This window comes from Ursus americanus, chromosome 18, assembly GCF_024610735.1.
Source record: "Ursus americanus isolate L20-20 chromosome 18, mUrsAme1.1.p, whole genome shotgun sequence".
NCBI lineage: Eukaryota > Metazoa > Chordata > Mammalia > Carnivora > Ursidae > Ursus > Ursus americanus.
This window is the reverse complement of record NC_142144.1, coordinates 5798610-5816900: the sequence shown is the minus strand read 5'-3', so window position 1 is coordinate 5816900 and position 18291 is coordinate 5798610. Positions and strand designations below refer to the sequence as shown.

At 54.5% G+C, this 18291-nt stretch overlaps 1 protein-coding gene across 6 annotated transcripts in view; it reads left to right on the top strand.

Moving 5' to 3' along the window:
* The window catches only part of HMCN2 (hemicentin 2), a 150184-nt gene that overhangs the window by 119505 nt on the left and 12388 nt on the right, over nucleotides 1-18291 (top strand). For 5 of the 6 annotated variants that reach the window (XM_087869269.1, XM_087869268.1, XM_087869270.1 and 2 more), the window contains 11 exons: nucleotides 9-130; nucleotides 1094-1258; nucleotides 2359-2466; nucleotides 2712-2846; nucleotides 3235-3369; nucleotides 3851-4041; nucleotides 4969-5182; nucleotides 6129-6263; nucleotides 7492-7682; nucleotides 9178-9259; nucleotides 16092-16361. In XM_087869269.1, the coding sequence (XP_087725395.1) occupies nucleotides 9-130; nucleotides 1094-1258; nucleotides 2359-2466; nucleotides 2712-2846; nucleotides 3235-3369; nucleotides 3851-4041; nucleotides 4969-5182; nucleotides 6129-6263; nucleotides 7492-7682; nucleotides 9178-9259; nucleotides 16092-16361 (1748 nt within the window). The remainder of the gene's footprint in view (nucleotides 1-8; nucleotides 131-1093; nucleotides 1259-2358; nucleotides 2467-2711; nucleotides 2847-3234; nucleotides 3370-3850; nucleotides 4042-4968; nucleotides 5183-6128; nucleotides 6264-7491; nucleotides 7683-9177; nucleotides 9260-16091; nucleotides 16362-18291) is intronic. The other variant, XM_087869267.1, reaches the window with a different exon arrangement.

Here is an 18291-nt window from a genome sequence, read left to right as displayed (position 1 = left end):
CATCCCAGGCTCCTGCCCTCCAACGCCCTGCTCCTGGCAGCTCCTGGCCCCCAGGACTCAGCCCAGTTTGAGTGCGTGGTGAGCAATGAGGTGGGCGAGGCCCGCAGGCTCTACCAGGTGACCATCCACGGTGAGTTGGAACAGGAAGAGGGAGAAGACAGGATGGGGGCGTCGCCTGCCTCTCCTGACCCCACCTAGCCCCACACTGACACAGCCCCGACTCCAGCACTGTTCCTGGCATGCAGGAGCTCTCAGGAGAGTCCTCTCCCCAATCCAGATTATTCTAAACCCCAGTCTGACCTTATCATCACCCTAGTGAAAATTCCTCCCTTCACGGCTGCCCACTGCACTCAGGATAGAATGCAAAGGTGTCACCTGGGTCCACAGGGACTGTGCATGCTGGCCCAGCCAACCGCCATCCCCCATGCCCCCAGGTTCAGCTCACCCCGAGGCCTACCTCAGGGCCTTTGCATATGCTGTTCCTCTGCAAATGCCATTCCCTCTGCTCTGAACTCTTTCCTTTGCCCTTCACCCAGCGGACCCTTGCACTTCCTTCAGATCTCAGGTTATATGGCACTTTCCCCAGAGGCCTTCTCTGGCCTCCCCAACTCTGAGCTCCCACTCTTGTGAAGGCTCCTTTCTCTTATGAAACACTCCAGAGATACCTTGCTGGTATCTCTACAGAAAGCAGTTAATAACTGTACCCTAGGTGTGCCTGGGTTGGTTAAGCATCTGCCTTTGGCTCAGGTCATGATCCAAGGTCCTGGGATCGAGCCCCACATCAGGCTCCTTGCTTCTCCCTCTCCCTCTGCCTGCAGCTCCCCCTGCTTGTGTTCTCTCTCTCTGTGTCAAATAAATAAACAAAATATTTAAAAAATAAAAAAATAAAAAATAACCGTACCCCAAAACCCTGCAAAAAATACTTCCCAAGTGAGCAGATGTGACCCCTCTCTGTTGCCCCTCCCTCCCTGGCCCTTCGTCACTCATGTCACCTGTGTCTTAGTCTCTGTTGCTAGCTCTCATTCACCTGGCTCCCTGGCTATGCGGTCCCCGTGGGCCTCGGTGGGGCCTCAAGCCTCGTCTTGCATTATAGTGCCTCCCACCATTGCCGACGACCAGACAGACTTCACTGTGACCAGGATGGCACCCGTGGTCCTCACGTGCCACAGCACGGGTGTCCCGGCCCCGGTCGTGTCCTGGAGCAAGGCAGGCACCCAGCTGGGGATGCGGGGGAACGGCTACCGTGTATTGCCTTCAGGTAAGTAAGGGGGAGCCATGGAGAGTGGAGACTGGGGGGATTGGGCAGAGGGGGTGAAAGCAGACCGTTGGAGCCAGGTGGGAGAACAAGATGGAGCGTCCCGGCCTGGTTCTGCCATTCCCTGCTGTGTGACCTAGGGGAACCCCTCACCCTCTCTGGGCCTTCGTAGCCCCACGCGCGCACTCGCGTGTTGGTGTTCGTCCCTGGTTCCCTGATGTTAGTTGGCAGGTCGGTGCCGCTTCATGGCGGCACAAGGGAAGTAACAGCTGCGTAAGAGTTTTCATAAAGCTAGTTTGCTCTCATCAGAAGGGTTTTCCTTTACTCTGAAATTGTATTTTTCTTAATATTTTGGTGTTGGAAATTCCTTTCGTTTATGAAATCAAGATGATAGTAGATGGGTGCTTTTGAAATGTCTTTGCTTGTCAAAATTAAAAGTTGGCCACTTTATGGGGATTCTCCAAATTACATTTATTTGTTAGTTGGTGAGCTAGTGAAATCCTAAAGCCTGAGCACCACTGGCCAGATCTGCGGTTTTCAAACACTTCCGAAGCAGTAGAACCCTTTCTTCTGACAGTCGGTTACAGAGAAGCCTATCATGTAAAAGAAACTGAGGTTCTGTCTCCATCTGGGGCTGGGGTGGTCTAGGAAGGTGAAAACGGTGTTCATTGAGCACCCAAGACTAAGGAAGACAGGGCAAAGAGAGGACAGATGAAGTAGTAATCCGGGAAGGCTTCCTGGAGGAGGCAAGTTTTGAGCAGAACATGGAAAAGTAGCAGGGTGAGGGCTCGTGGAACTAGGGGTGGACCAGGGATTCTAGGCAGGGCAGTGGTAGATGCTGGAACAGCACAGCCTGAAGATTCTAGAGACCATCCTGTCTGATTCCTCGTTATACCCATAGGGAAACTGAGGCCCCAAGAGTGGAAGGGACTTGCCCACAGTTATGCTCCAGACAGGAAGCATAGGCAGGCCTCAAACCCAGGTTTTCCTGTGCTGCTTACAGATGGGCAGGGAGGCAGGTGGAGTGGCCTGCAAGAGAGATACCAGGGCGGGGGTGGGTAAGGGACATCTGTCCCCTCTCCACACCCTGTTGCCACCCACAGGTGCCCTGGAGCTCGGGCAGGCCCTCCCCATCCACAGTGGCCGCTACACCTGCACGGCCCGCAATTCTGCAGGTGTGGCCCACAAGCACATGGTCCTTACTGTGCAAGGTAAGCACCTCCTGGCAGGGGGAGAGCTAGAGGCAGGTAGGGCTGAGTAGGGAGGTGACTCCCCGATGGGATTCCTTGGGAAAAAAGAATCGGCCCACCTGAGTCCTCTGTGCTGCATTTCAGGAGTCCCCTGTTCCTGTAGAGGCTCCTCTCTCGGGTGCTCGGGGGGGGGGGGGGGCACTGGTGAGAGGAGCTTGGGTGTTAAAGGCGTCCCCAGGGACCTCTGCAGCCCTGTCCCCTTGCAGCCCCCCCCGTGGTGAAGCCTCTGCCCAGTGTGGTCCGGGCACTGGTGGCAAAGGAGGTGCTGCTGCCTTGCGAGGCTTCAGGCATCCCCCGGCCAAGCATCACCTGGCAGAAGGAGGGGCTCAGCATCCCCGCCGGTGAGTCTCGTCAGCACCCACAGGGGAAGAACAGTATGGGCCTGGGGTCCTCCCGCCTGCCCCGGTTGGGGTGGGGGTCGTGGGGGGGCTCTGCAGGCCTGCTGGGAGGTCCCAGCAAGTCCATGCGTCCGCTTCACCTCAGGATGGCCTGCCCACCTGTCTGTTCACCAGCCAGAGCTCGACAGTCTATCTGAGCACTCCGTGGCGGAGTGGGGAGGCTGGGGAGGGGCAGCCTGGCTGGGCTCTGGGGCTCTGTGCCCCCCACCCCTGTGACCACAACGAGTCACTTGCTGCCTGGTCAAACAGAATGGCCAAGTGGCCCTCCTGCCCTCCTCGGTGGTGCTGCTGCCCCAGCCACCAGCCCCCGATTTCCTCCCCGCAAATCCAGGAGCGAGTACCCAGGTCCTACCCACCGGACAGCTGCGGATTATCCATGTCAGCCCAGAGGATGCTGGGAACTATTTTTGCCTTGCCCAGAACAGCGCGGGCAGCGCTGTGGGGAAAACACGGCTGGTGGTGCAAGGTGGGCCCAGGGAAGGGGCTGAGGTGGACCCAGCGAGCTAGGGGCTTTGGCGTCCCTGCGTCCTTTCCTACTCCAGTGTGCCTTGTATTCAGGAAGGAACTGAGGGAAAAGCATCTTCTCCCATGTCGTGCCCAAGGTCTGCCTTTATAAAGACAGTGACTCGGGTCCCTCTGCCTTCTCTGACCTTTCGTGAGACAGCGGTCTGGTCATCCCTCATTCGTTTTGGCTTTCCAGTAACAAAAGCCATTTCTGCCCCTTTAGCCATTGTGTGTGCATTGGAATCACCCTGTCACGGCTTCACCAAACTCCACAGTCCCCAAACTGTCCAGTCCACGGGCAGTGGCCTATGACAGAGGCGGCGTAGGCAGCAGATGGGGCTGCAGGAAGGGGCGAGGGGGACGCCGACCGCCTAGGGCCCTGGAGCGAGGCAGACACCCTTAGCCCAGCCCCTGTCCCCAAGTGACCCGCCCTCTCCCCACAGTCCCTCCCGTGATCGAGACTGGCCTCCCTGACCTGTCCACCACTGAAGGCTCCCACGCCCTCTTGCCCTGCTCGGCCAGTGGCAGTCCTAAGCCCAGCATCACCTGGGAAAAAGATGGCCAGCCCGTGTCCGGAGCCGAGGGGAAGTTCACCCTCCAGCCTTCTGGGGAGCTGCTGGTGAAGAACCTGGAGGTGAGCCCCCCCACCGTATGTGTCACAAAGGGGGTTCATATTGACAACAGGAGCAGAAAACCTCCACTGAGCACCCCCTGTTTGTCATGCTCTGTGCTGAGCCCTGTGCAGCATTTAACCCCAGGAAACTGGGGAAAGGGGTGTTATAATCCCCGAGTACAGATGAAGGAACCGAGGCTCAGAATGTATCCAGTTTTTCCAAGGCACACTGTTGCCAAGAGGCAGAACCAAGATTTGACCCTGGACCTCCGTGGCTGATTGCTGAGGGAGGGAAGGAGCCCTGGATGGAGAGGGGCAGGGGCGGGGCAGGGGATGACTCTGTGTCCCCAAACTGCACTGGTTGTTCACTCTGCTCTGTCCTTGTCATGAGCCTGGGTTTGAGCCCCACCCCCACTTCCGCAACAGCACTTAGACTCTGTGCTTACAAACGGGCCTCTCTCCGGGTGGATAGGTGGCAGCTCAGTGGTTGCACCTGCTGGGGGCTGGGGGGGGGGGGCGAGTCACAGGGTCCTCGGACCTGCCGCACAGGGAACCAGATAGCACAGGGGCGAGTGCGCCGGCCCTGCTCCAGTGCACCACGGAACGTCTCAGGGCTTGGCTGAGTCCTCTCTACAAAAGGCTCCCAACACGGGGCCTGTCTCAGGGATGACGGGAGCACGGATGAGCGAGTGCAGGTGACGTCCCGAACAAGGGGTCCGGCACATCTGGGTGTGGTTACCACCGTGCCATCAGGGCCTGGAGGGTTAGGGAGGCAGCAGGGAGGCGCAGCGGTGCAGCGGTGAAGCAGAGCCATTTACCGGCTGTGTGACCTTGAGCAAGCCCCTTCACCTCTCTGGGCTGCATGCTCCAAGGGAACCTGCGGGAGAAGGGGTCCCCAGGAGCTGCGGGAGGGGGCAGTGCTCAGACTGACCCCTCCTCTGCCCACAGAGCCGGGACGCGGGGACCTACACCTGCGTGGCCGAGAACGCCGTGGGCCGCGCCCGCCGCCGCGTACACCTCAGCATCCTGGCCCTGCCCGTCTTCACCACCCTGCCTGGGGACCGAAGCCTGCGCCTCGGGGACAGGCTGTGGCTTCGCTGTGCGGCCCGGGGCAGCCCTACCCCCCGCATTGGCTGGACCATCAACGACCGGCCAGTGACGGGTCTGGGCCTCCTGGGAGAGGGTGGATGCGGACCCGGGACCCCAGGGGGAGGGCAGACTGGTGGGGAGACCCAACCTCGTGGAGAAGAAAAGGGTGTCAGGGTTCCGGGTCTCCAGACCTGGCCCCGTGCGGGAGGAGCCGAGCAAATATGTGTAGCTGTATGTGATGGGTTACATGTCAAATCTGGCAAGAGGCCACCTGCGAAAAAGACCCAACCCCGAGACCTCAGGGCTGGGAGGGAGCTTGTGTTCCTGCCCGGCACGGCTGCTCCCACTGTGGGCCCCTCGGCAAACTCCTTTCCTTGGGGGGCGGGTTCTGTCCTCCCAGCTGGTCCCCAGCTGATGTTTAGAGAAACACAGGGCTTGCACAGGGCACAGGGTATATGGTAGGTGCTCAATAAATGTCTGCTGAATTAATGAATTGCTAAGTCCCCTCCACGGCAAAATGATATTTTCAGACACTCCTAAACCAGAGTCCAGGTGCTATGAAATGTGCTCAGAAGCTCACCTTTGCGCACCTGCGAGGAAGGCTTTGCCCGGACCCTGCCACCTCCCGGAGAGGGAGTTTGGGGGAGTGAGTCAGCCTCTCTGAGCCCAGCTTCTTCATCTCGGGATGGAGATAAGAGGGGTGCTGAGGGCAAACTGGTTTAATGCAGGAAGTGCATGTTAATAGGCCCCCAAAGGCCCACCCTCGCCCACGCAGCCAGCCCACGGTGTGGACTTGAACATGATAGAAGTCTGCTTCTTCCACTGCTTCCTCTACCGTGGCCTGTGCCTGCCGTGAACAGGTCTGACGTGGTCAAGCTCCCACCCTCAGCAAGAGACACCTGTTTTCATGTCTTTGCTAAACATCTGCTGGGTACCCCGGCCTGAGTTAAGTATTCAGGGCAGGAGGGGTCCCTGGCACCCTGGACTCAAAACCGTCTGGGGCATCTCTTTTCTACCAGAGGGGGTGTCTGAGCAGGATGGGGGCAGCACACTGCAGCGGGTGGCCGTCACCAGAGAGGACAGCGGGACCTACATCTGCTGGGCCGAGAACAGAGTGGGCCGCGTGCAGGCCGTCAGCTTTGTCCACGTGAAGGGTAGGGTGTGAGCCTGGTGGCCTTTCCTGAGACCTCCACTAAACCCGATCTGTTGGTTTTTCTAAGAAACAGACCTCCTGACCTCTGAACTAGTAACCCCCCACCCTGACTGTGCCTTAGGATCCCCTGGGGGACTTCAGAAAATGCTGAGGCCCGGGTTTCCCCTCTGACTCCGAAAACTAGCCTGTCTGGGGTAAAGCCCCAGCATCAGGATTTCGTATGTTCCCCAGATGAGTTGGCTGAAAGTAGAATGAGATCTGACCAGCTGGCAGGCGGCAGCTCCCTCAGTGGCATGGGGCCAGTATAGAAGGAGGGCGTGGGGGCCAAGGTGCCCCGGCAGAAAAATACCTGAAGCTTGCCAGCCTGCCAGTTGTCCCCCACGGCCCTGCTCAGTCAAGGGCAGCATGGTAACCCTCCATGATGCCGTGACTTAGTTTGCTTCCTTTCAGGATGGGTGGGGTGGAGCTTCGCAGAGGGGAATGAGCAGCCCAAGGCACCAGGACACAGCTGGACCTGGTTTCAGCCTCAGGAAACCAGCAGGCCTGGACACTGACCCCGGGCATCCAAGAATGATTTAAGATTTGCATGGGTGCCTGCATGGCTCAGTCGGTTAAGCATCCGACTCTTGATTTTGGCTCAGGTCATGATCTCATGGGTTGTGGGATCGAGCCCTGTGTCAGACTCTGCACTCAGCACAGGGTCTGCTTAAGATGCTCTCTCTCTCCCTCTGCCCCTCCTCCCATTCATGCACTCTAAATAAATAAATAAATAAATAAATAAATAAATAAATAAATAAATAAATAAAATAAAATCTTTTAAAAAAAGATTTGCATGAAGTGAGGATCGGGGAGTCTCAATGTTACCGTGCCCAACTGATGTGTGCTAATGGCTAAGTAGTCTTTGTTTCCCAAAGTACCTGGCAGGTACTCTGCAGCTGGGACGATCCATCCATTAGAGCAAGTATTTGACACTCATAACATTGCCTTCCCTCCTGTCCCTGCCTCAGGCATCACTAATCAATTGCAGCACTATTCCCACTCCGTTTCAAATCAGTGTTCCCGGCAGTCTGTTTCACTTGACCCATGACATGGAAGTTGTCTGCCGCCCCTGATGCGTTGACTAGTCACAGCCATGCTGGGCCAGCAGGAGCCTCGGGAGATGGGTTTATGGGAGAAGCTGGGCCTAGGGGAACCTCCTTTCTGACAGTTTGTCTGATGTCACCTTGCAGAAGCCCCTGTGTTGCAAGGGGAGGCCTTCTCCTACCTGGTCGAGCCTGTGGGGAGCAGTGTCCAGCTGGACTGTGTGGTCCATGGCGCCCCGGCCCCCGACATCCGCTGGATCAAAGATGGCCTCCCGCTCCAGGGCAGCCGGCTCCGGTATCGGCTACAGAATGGCTCGCTGACCATCCGCAGGACAGAGGCAAGGCGGGACCCGGTGCCTTGGGGTGGGGACAACCCACAGCCATTTCTGAGTTCTTTAGGTTGCCACAGTCCCCTAGAGTCTACAAAGCACTTTCCTGCCCATGACCCAGATTCTCCCGGCTCCTAACTTGGGTGACCTCCAGCCAGTGACTTCTCTCTGTGCCTCAGTCACCCTAGCCATTCAGTGGGGCTAATAGTTGTTTCTAACTCATAGGTTTATAGTAAGAAATCAGTGAGATGACCCACGCCAGGTGTTTAAGAGTGCTGGCCCTTGGGTGATACCAATAAATGTTATTATTAACAACCCCATGGGGCAGAGTAGACAAGTAAGAGAGCCCCGTTTTACAGATGAAGACCCTGAGGCTCAGGCCCACGACCAGTAAGTGCCCAAGGCAGGACGCCATCCTAGCTCTCCTGACTCCTGCTCTGTGCTGTTTCCAAAGCCTTGAGCCCTGGGGAAGCCACACCCCTTCCCTTTTGTGTCCCAAGCCCTGCGGTCGTGCAGACATCCACAGTCCCGTCCTGTCGGGCTCTTCTTAGCAACCCTTGCTTTCGCCCACTGTTATCCGAGTCTCTACCATGGGCCAGGCACTGGTAGAGACTCCTGCTTTGATGAGCATGATTTCCTGTCCAATTTTAGTGGCCGTGATCCCCGTTTTAGCGATGGGGAGATGGTGTGTACTCATATGGGGACATGGTGGTGTATTTGTAATGAGTCTGGGACAGTCCCCAGTGGAGCCGGATTTGGTCCCATCCTGATCTGACCCCCAAATCTCCACTCATAGCTGCATGCTGTGCTGCCCCCGCAGTCCCTTGGGAGCGGCCTCCAGGATGTCACCTTCTCAGTGTAGACAGGGGCCTCAGGCTGCCCCTCAGCTCCGCTCCTGGTGGCACGGCCACTCAGAAGTGAATCTGAGCCGTGTTCGGCCTGGGCTTCCTCACTGGCCATGGCGCTGGGTATCCTGTAGAAAAAACTTCCTTCTTGCTAAGCTGGGAAAACACCGTAAGCCATCTCTCTCTGGAAGGCTCACGGCACATGCCCACACAATAAAAGGACCAAGGAATCCTGCAGCTAGAAGCGGGTTGTTGTCTGACTCAGCGTTTCCCAAACTTACTTCACCACGGAACACTTTTTTCAAGGAATCCCTGGTAATGTGCCGTGGAGTGATGATACTTCGTTGTACCCGGTTTGGAAGAGGGGGATCTGAATCATGCTTTTGCAGCATGTGGCTCCACTGAGTGCAAAAAATCCATGCTCTTAGTCACCACGACCCCCACGTCCCAGGTGTGAAAGGGGCTAGATTCCCTTTGGACATCTATTGACGAGCGGCCGCGGAGGCTCTTCTGATGGACTCCGCAAGCCCCTGGCTGGTTTATGCTCTAAACTCCTATGTTTAGACGGGTCTCGCTCCCGTCCTCTGTGTCTGTGCCCCGCTGTCCGCCTCACCCTGCTCTCCTGAACAACACGTCCCCCCTTCCACACCCTCTTGCAGATGGACGACGCCGGCCAGTACCAGTGCCTCGCGGAGAATGAGATGGGCGCGGTGGAGAAAGTGGTGATCCTCGTACTGCAGAGTGAGTCTAGGCCTCCCCCCAACCTGGGTGGGGACAGTGTGAGGTGGGCGCTGGGGGGCGGGAGCGGCTGTGCTGAGGCTGGGCCGGTGCATGCCAGGCTCCCTGGTCAGCACGGAGGCCAGAGAGGCAGGGCCAGGGCCTGGGAATTCTCTGACAAGTATGTATCGAGAGCACACAACCGAGGTCCCATGAAGTGGCTCCCCAGTTACAGAACGGGAAGCAGGGTCGGGGCTAATGAAGATCCAGGGGCCCAACAGCCAGGCCTGGGCGGGAGACCCATTTATTCCAATTCACAACCATCCACAAGACCATAGTGACAGCTCTCGGATTTGCCAAACAGCTGGTAGTTCACAGAGTACTGTCTGAGCCCCAAAGTAACCCTGCAAAGTCAACTAAATTGGGATTTTTAATAAAACTTTGTAGTGACGATTCACCTACATAGGGAGAATACATGTTACAAGGGTACAGCTCAATGAATTTTCTTTTTTAATCTTTTATTTATTTACTTACTTACTTAGAGAGAGAAGTGAGTGCAAGCAGGGAGGGGCAGAGGGAGAGGGAGAGGGAGAATCTCAAGCAGGCTCCATGCCCAGTGCAGAGACTGACACGGGGCTCGATCTCACGACCCTGAGACCATGACCTGAGCAGTTGCTTAACTGAGTGAGCCGTCCAGGCACCCCTCAATGAATTTTAATAACGTGAACCCGCCAAGTTAACCTGCACCCAGAACAAAAATAGAAAAATGGAACGCTACCAGCTTCTGGCCACTCCCTTCATATCGTACCCCCTTTCCAGTCAATGCTGCTTGCCCCAGGTGACCCCTGTCCAGAGTTTTGCCTTTAAAAAAAAATCAACACGGGGCGCGTGGCTGGCTCAGTTGGTAGAGCATGCGACTCTTGATCTTGGGTTCGTGAGTTTGAGCCCGATGTTGGGCAGAGAGATTACTTTGAAAAAAACAACTTCATTAAGATATATACCACAAAATTCACCCATTTGTATGGTGGAATGTTATTCACACGTAAAAAAGAAGGAACTCTGACACCTGCTACAACATGGATGAAACTTGAGGACGTCAAGTGAAATAAGCAATCACCAAAACACAAACACTGTATGACTCTGATTAGATGAGCTATCCAGATTTGTCGGAGTCACAGAAACAGAAAGCAGATGGGGGGACACTGGGGGGACGTGGGCAAATGGATTTAGAGTCTCGGTTTTGCAAGACGAGAGGGTCCTGGAGGTGGATGGCGGTGGGGTTGCCCAACAGCGTGAGTGGGTTCCACTACTCAACACCACACTTCAAAGTGGTTACGATGGTAAACTTTATCTGTTCTCCACCACTCTTTTTAAAAATTAAAAATCCACCCATTCTAAGCCTGCAGTTAGCGATTCTTAGTAAACTTATAACATTGTCCATCCATCGCCACGATCTGTTTCTGGGACGTTTCTTATCACTCCAAGAAGCTCCCTCTGCCCGTCTGCTCCCACCCCCAGCCCCAGGGAACCGCCAGTCTGCCTTCTGGCTCTGTGGGCGTACCTTTCTGGAAACCTCATCTAGGTGGCATCCTGTGTATTCTTCGGTTCTGAGTTCTTTCGCTCATCAGTGTGTTCGAAGTTCGTCCATAGTATGGCACGTATCGGAGCTTCCTCTCGTTTTATTGCTGGACAGTATCCATTCCCCGGTTACTAGACATTCAGCTGGTCTCTGATTTGGGGCTGTTAGGAATAATGCTGCTGTGAACATCGGCACGCAAGTCTTCGTGCGGGCACGTGTCCTCCTTTGTCTTGGGTAGACTCCTACGGGTGCATTGCTCAGTATAGCTAACTTTTCAGGAAACCACCAAACTGGCTGTAGTATTTTGCTTTCCTGCCATCAGTGTATGAGGCTTCGGGCTCTGTACGTTCTTGCCAACGTTTTGTTGTCTGCCTCTTTTATTCAGTCATCCCGCAGGTGCAGACTAGTATCTCACTGTGGTTTTAATTTGCATCCCTCTAATAACTAATGACACTAAGCATCTGTATGTGTGTGTGTGTGTGTGTGTGTGTGTGTGTGTGTGTGTGGCCCATTCACATGTCTTCTTTGGGTAAATCTTTTTCATAGTCTTGCTCATTTTACAGTTGGGTTTGTCTCACGAATGAGTTCTGAGAGTCTTTATGTCGTCTGGGTTAAGAGTCTTTTATCAGATACGTGATTTACAGATATTTCCCTCCAATCTGTGGCTTGTCTCTGCATTTTCCTATCGGTGCCTTGGAAAAGCAAAAGCGTTAAAATTCGACGAAGTCCAAATTCACCGATTTTGTATTTTATAGACTGTGTGTTTGGTATTGTATCTTAAACGATCTTTGTCTAGCCGAAGGTCACATTCTCTCCTATAATGTTGACAGTTTTCATTTTTACATATGGAAGTCTGTGATTCACTTTGAGTTAATTTTTGTGTGAAATAAGGGTCTAAATTCTTTTTTTTTCTTTCCTTTTTTTTTTTCTTTTGCATATGGGTATTCAATGGCTCTGTACCATTTGCTTAAATCTTAGTTTCCTCAGTGATGTTTTATAGTTCATGGGTCTTATCCCTCTTTTGTTGATTACTAAGTATTTTATTATTTTTTTTTTAATTTTTTTTAATTTTTTTTAAAGATTTTATTTATTTATTCGACAGAGATAGAGACAGCCAGCAAAAGAGGAACACAAGCAGGGGGAGTGGGAGAGGAAGAAGCAGGCTCATAGCAGAAGAGCCTGATGTGGGGCTCGATCCCAGATCGCCGGGATCACGCCCTGAGCCGAAGGCAGATGCCTAACCGCTGTGCCACCCAGGCGCCCCTAAGTATTTTATTATTTTTGATGCTACTGTGAATGGAATTATTATTGGTTTGATTTTTGGATTTTGCATGGCTAATACAAAAATCCAGTTGAGGCAAGGCTGAGTAGAAGTGGAGAGAGCAGACAGCCTCGCCTTGTTCCCAGCTGTGGACGGGGAGCGTTCATTCTTCCACTGTTGAGTATGACGGCAGCTGTGGGGTTTTGCAGGTACTTTTTATCGGGGGAAGAAGTTTTATTTGATATGTAGTTTGTTGAGTGTTTTTGTCATGGACTGCGGGGGCGGGGGGTTCTGGTTCCAGACAAGATGGCGTAGATGCCCTTCTCCCTATTCCTCCTGCTGCGTGCGGCTGAACACCTTGGGTGTTACGTAGAAGACAAACATTGACTCTGAAAGATAGAGAAAAGAAGGATTGACTAAGGAAGGATCTTGGGACCTGTGGAGTGACATGGCAGTGGATTCCCTCGTTTCTCTTTTTGCCTTGTGTATCCTGGACAGGATGCTTGAGAAGCCAGCAACCTGCGACTGCCAAGGGGCCCTCCTCACGCACACGTACAGAGATCCCCGACAAAAGCCTGCTCTCTCTTGCGAAAGGGCCAGGAAAGGAACAGCATAGCAAGCTGGAAAGCTTTCCGATAATGACCACCCTAGTCCAGCCAAACACCACGAGAAAAACTGCAGCCACACCCCAAGGCCCATCAACGAAGACCAAGTGGGTGGGGAGCTTACACTTCCACCCTTGCCCTCTATCCCCAGCACCCCTGTGCTCGTCCTGGGGGGGTGGCATCAGGGGAGGCCAAGTGAGGGGCAATAGCAGGTGTTCCCCCCACCCTGGCCAGGGTGACGTCAGCAGAGAGAAGTGGGAACCCTGAACTCCCATGTCTGCTCGGGAGTAGGGGAGCACCCCTCCTGTCCTGGGGTGCCCACGGAGGCCAGTTAGGGAAGCTGGATCTCCGCCCTCACCTGGCAGCAATGAGGCAGCACCTCCCTTCCCTTGGCAATGGCAGAGGAGGCCTGCTAGGAAGTAAGAACCGGGGCGTGTCATGCTCCAGGTGTTCGGGTCGCAGCTGAAACTGACTCGTCTTGTCAATAACAAGGCAGCGCCCAACCTGAATGAGAAGAGCTGATCCACAGACAGCGACAGCCGCTGGAATAATCTGCCACGGATCTTAAAATAAGCGTCGTTAAGAATGCCTGGCCAAGCAACTGGAAACATGCTTGAAACACGACAGCACAAACAGGAGCTACGGAAAAACCAAAGGGGAGTTGTAGGACTTAACCGATAAAACGAAAACCTCAGTGGGCAGTGTAACAGCAGTATGAAGAGGACAGAGGAAGGAATTAGTGGTTTTGAAGACGTAGCAATAGAATTTACCTAGTCTGAACAACAGAGAGAAAACAGACTCAAAAAAAAAAAAAAAAAAAACAAGGAGCAGAGCCACAGACACGAGTGGGACGAAGCCAGGATCTGACAGGATGACATCAGGGTCCCAGAGGGAAAGGAGAAAGGGGTGAGAAGTATTTAAAGAAATGAGAGCTGGAATTTTGCAAACTTTCACTAAAGGCATACGCCTACAGATTCAAGAAGCTGAGCAAAACTCAAACAGGATAAACCCAAGGAAATTCTGCCCCAGACACATCACCCTCAAGCTTGCTGAAAATTAAGGGCAAAGAAACTAAGGCTCCATCCTCCATCGATGCACCTGCGTGTGGCCGTGGAGTGATTCAGAGTTCTGGCAGTCTGGGAGTGGCCTCGGCTTTGACTCTTCCTGTGCCCCCCGCCCCCCCGCCCCATCCACCCCCAGATCCCCGCGCAGGTGCTCCTGGTCCGCGGAAGCCAGGGATATGTGGAGAGCCGGTCTGGCCTTTCCAGCGCTCCCTCATTTCCAGGCTCTTCTCATTAAGCTTCCAGATGGTCCCCTGGTTTCCTCAGGCCAGTAGAGGTGCCAGGTCCCCACTTGCTTCTGGCCAGTTCTCCCCCCCACCCCCCCGACAGCACCCCGGTCTCTCAGAATACGCATGCATCCTCACCCGCAAATCAAGCCAGTCCCTTGGAATAGCAAGAGCTGGGGGTTTCACAGCCAGCCCCGCTGCAGCAAAACTCCCAGGACGACCACAGTGGAGTGGGGGTGGGAGATGGGAGCAGCCCCAGGCCACACCCCTCCACCGTTCTCGCCCGAAGTTCTAGAAGCTTCTCACGGATAAATGATGCTCAGTTTGTTGTTTGCCTTTCATGGACTTCTAGAGCCCTGAAATAGTTGGTTTGGATAATTTTGTCAAGTTTTCTATTTGATTTTTGGGGGAGCGGACTTGCTGGCCTTTTCACACAGCGATGGCCAGTGTCATGCTCCTGCTTGTTTCTGACCTTTATTTAAATGAATCCATATCGTATGTGCTCTTGTGTCAGGCTTTCTGGGCACAACACCGTGTGCGAGATCGCACGTGGAAGGCGTTCATCCATTCTCGTTGCTGTATGGTTGGCTGCAAGCGGACACACCACAGTTTGCCTATGGCTCTGCACTTCCGGGCGGTTAGGAACGGCGCTGCTTCCGTATTCTCACGCATGCCGTTGGTGGACACGCGTGCACGTTTCTGTTAGGGTATCGACCCAGGAGTGGCTGGGTCAGAGAGCAGGCATACGTTCCACTTTAGGAGATCCTGGCTGATAAGTGGCTCCCAGTGATATGACCGTGTCCCCGTCTCCGGGACCTGTGAATGTGATCTTATTTGGAAAAAGGATCTCTGCAGACATGATTAAGTTAAGGATCTTAAGAGGAGGAGATTATCTTGGATTGTTTTGGTGGGCCCTAAATGCTATCACAAGTGCTTTTATAACAGAGGCATATATCTCGTATATGGGGGAAGAAGAGGAGGAGAATGGGGAAGAAGAGGAGGAGGAGGGGAGGAAGAGGAAAAGGAGGGTGAGGATGTGGAGGGGAAGGAGAAGAGGAGGAAGAGGCGAGAAAGAGGAGGGGGCAGGAAAAAGAGGAAGAGGAGGAGGGAGAGGAGGAGGGGGGAGAAAGAAGAGGCGGAAGGGAGGAAGAAGAGGAGGAAGAGGAGGAGGGAGAGGAGGAGGGGGGAGAAAGAAGAGGAAGAAGAGGAGGAGGGAGAGGAGGAGGGGGGAGAAAGAAGAGGTGGAAGGGAGAAGAAGAGGAGGGGAGAAACGGGAGGAAGGGGAGGGGAACGTGGACGCAGAGACTAGGGGGACGCAGCCTCAAGCCAGGGAACGCTAGAAGCCAACAGAGGCTGGAAGAGGAAAGAAACGGATTCTGTCCTTCAGCCTCTGGAGGAAGAAGGACGCCTTGACGTTACCCCGTGAAACAGCTGGTTTGGGACTCCCAGCCTCCAGGGCTGTGAGAGAGAGGACCGTTGCTGCTTAAGCCACCGAGTCTGTGGCCTTTTGCTACGGCAACCATGGGAACGGGTGTCCTGGCTGGCCCTTCTCCACGTGGCTGTACCTGCTTGCACCCGTACCCTCAGTGTGTGTGAGCTCGCCTTACCCCCGTCCTCACCAGCGCTGGACGTGTGCTGCCTTTTCCTCCCAGCCGCGCTGGAGGGTCTGTGGGAGTGAGTGCACAGGGTTTGCCGTCTTTCAGATGGGGAGACTGAGGGTCAGGGAGCCACTTAGTGAGCCTCACCCACAGCAGGTGACGGGGGCCCCAGTCTCCCATCAACGTGGTGCCAAGTAGAGGCACCAGGTTGGAAGACCTCCCTGTAATAGACCCAAACAGTGGAACACCAAGTAGGGCTAGGAACGAGTATTTCATGGCATGGAAAGGCAGCTTAGGATTTATTATGGGGTGAAGAAGGAGGCAAGCAAGCAAGCGGCTAGGAGCAATAGGGTCGTTTTCTGGGAAACAGTGTCTCGAAGGAAATTTTGCCAGAACCGTAACTGGATGTGACAGTCACTTGTGATTCTATTGTCCCCTTTCTACCGCTGCATTTTCTAATCTGTTTGAATGAACAAACATATACAAATAATAGAACATTCCCTAAACCACCCGGGCCTCCCACAGGTGCCCCAGTGTTCCGGGTGGAGCCCCAGGACGTGACCGTGAGATCCGGGGAGGACGTGGCCCTGCAGTGCCAGGCCTCGGGAGAGCCCGTGCCCACGGTGGAGTGGCTGCGAGCGGGCGAGCCCTTGCGGGCCAGTCGGCGGCTCCAGACCCTGCCTGACGGGAGCCTGTGGCTGCAGCAAGTGGAGGCCGGGGACGCGGGCACGTACGAGTGCGTCGCTCAGAACCTCCTGGGCTCCGCCACGGCCAGGGCAGTCCTGGCCGTGAGAGGTATGGGGCGTCCCCGCTCAGACCATGGTGGACAGAGGCGGGATCTCCTGCTCAGTGGGGGATTTGTGTGTTGCTTATGGGGGATGTGGCCCCCCACCCTGCCAGCTCCCTGACTCTTCTCTTTGCGTAGAGTCACAAACTTGGGAGGAACCAGCCAGCAGGGACTTAGGGGTCATCTTCTCTATCCTGCCCTTTACAGTTGGGGAAACTGAGGCTCCAAGAGGCTAAGTGTTGGCCACTCATACTGGACGGGAACCCCCTGGCCATTCCGGCTTACCTGGCACAGACATGGGTCCTCTTTGGGGATATAGGCAGCATAAAACAAGGACATCCATGGTGCCCCCTCTGGGGGTTGCTTTGTTAAGTCTGTGAATTAGGCCGTGGTGGGGAAGCAGTGACTGATGCCGCTTCCTGGCATTAGACGCACCTGCCACGTCACGCCTCCCTGTTCAGCTCCCTTCTGCCTTGGGCCAGACCAAACTTCAAAACAGAGAAAAGGACTAGCCTGAGAAACCACAGTAAAATGACTCAGACTGCACAATGGAAAGTCTCCAAATATTGCTTCTGAACGTCATTTCTGTGTCTCTGTAGCAAATACTCCCTATCTGTGGCTTTGCGTTTCTGTCCCCGGCCCTGGCGGCCATCTCTCATCTGTCAACACACACACGGTCAGATTACTTCTCCACGTCTCCGTAGAGCACCTTTCCAGGCAGCACGTCTGGACTAATAGGACTTGGGGCTTGACACTCTGCCCCTTGCAAAGCTACTCGAAACCCATTGAGCCAACCCACAGCGGGACCCTTTCTGGCCCCTGGTCTCCTCATCTCCTGCAGACAGGGCTCCAGCACCACGCAGCTCTGGAAACCCCGTGGTTCTCTGACACCCGGCCACAGGTGCTGCCCCAGGGGGCAGCTTTAGGTCTGAGCAGACCCCCGTTTATTTCAGAGCCTGGCCCCCGTCCTTCTCCTCTCCTGTTGGGAAGCCCCCACCCCAGACCACAGAGCCTTGCACATGGCTTCTGGAGGAGTCTCCCCGGGCTGCCGCAGCAAAGTTCCACAGCCTGGCGGCTTCAGAGAGATGTAGGTGTCTCTCAGTTCTGGAGCCCAGAAACCTCAGATCAGGGTGTAGCGGGGTTGGTTCCCTGGGATCTGTGATAGAGAATCTGTCCCATGCCCCGACCCCTGCTGGTTTGCGGGCAAACTCTGGCTTTCCTTGGCTCATAGAAGTATCACCCACAGCTCTGCCTACGAGTTCCCTACAGGTTTCTCCCCGGAATCTACCCGCCTCTAAATTTCCCCGTCACATAAGGACACCAGTTATTAAGTTAGGGCCCACCCTAATGACCTTATGTTAACTGACCCCCTCTGTACAGACCCGGTCTTCAATAAGGTCACACCCTCGCGTCTGGGGACTAGGACCCCCACACATCTTTTAAAGGGCACATCATTTCAGTTACCACAGCCTCCTTACTTTTTAAATGGAAACAACCATGTTTAAAGTCTCCTACATGCTAATTAGAGGAAGGCCAGGTAAGTTAGAAACGAATCTACAGGGGCACCTGGGTAGCGCAGTCGTTAGGCGTCTGCCTTCGGCTCAGGGCGTGATCCCGGCGTTCCGGAATCGAGTCCCACATCGGGCTCCTCCACTGGGAGCCTGCTCCTTCCTCTCCCACTCCCCCTCCTTGTGTTCCCTCTCTCGCTGGCTGTCTATCTCTGTCAAAAATAAAAAATAAAAAAGAAACGAATCTACAAAGAAAGAATGAATTAGCAACTTTCTCACCTCCTTCAATGACCAGAAATAGCTATCTGGGCCATTACTTGGGGTATATCCCTCTACACTTTTTTCCCCGAATGTAAAGAGAGGCGCTTTTTCTTTTTTATAAATGAGGATGAATGTATAGGTCGCCCCTACCTGTTTGGACAACATCCCA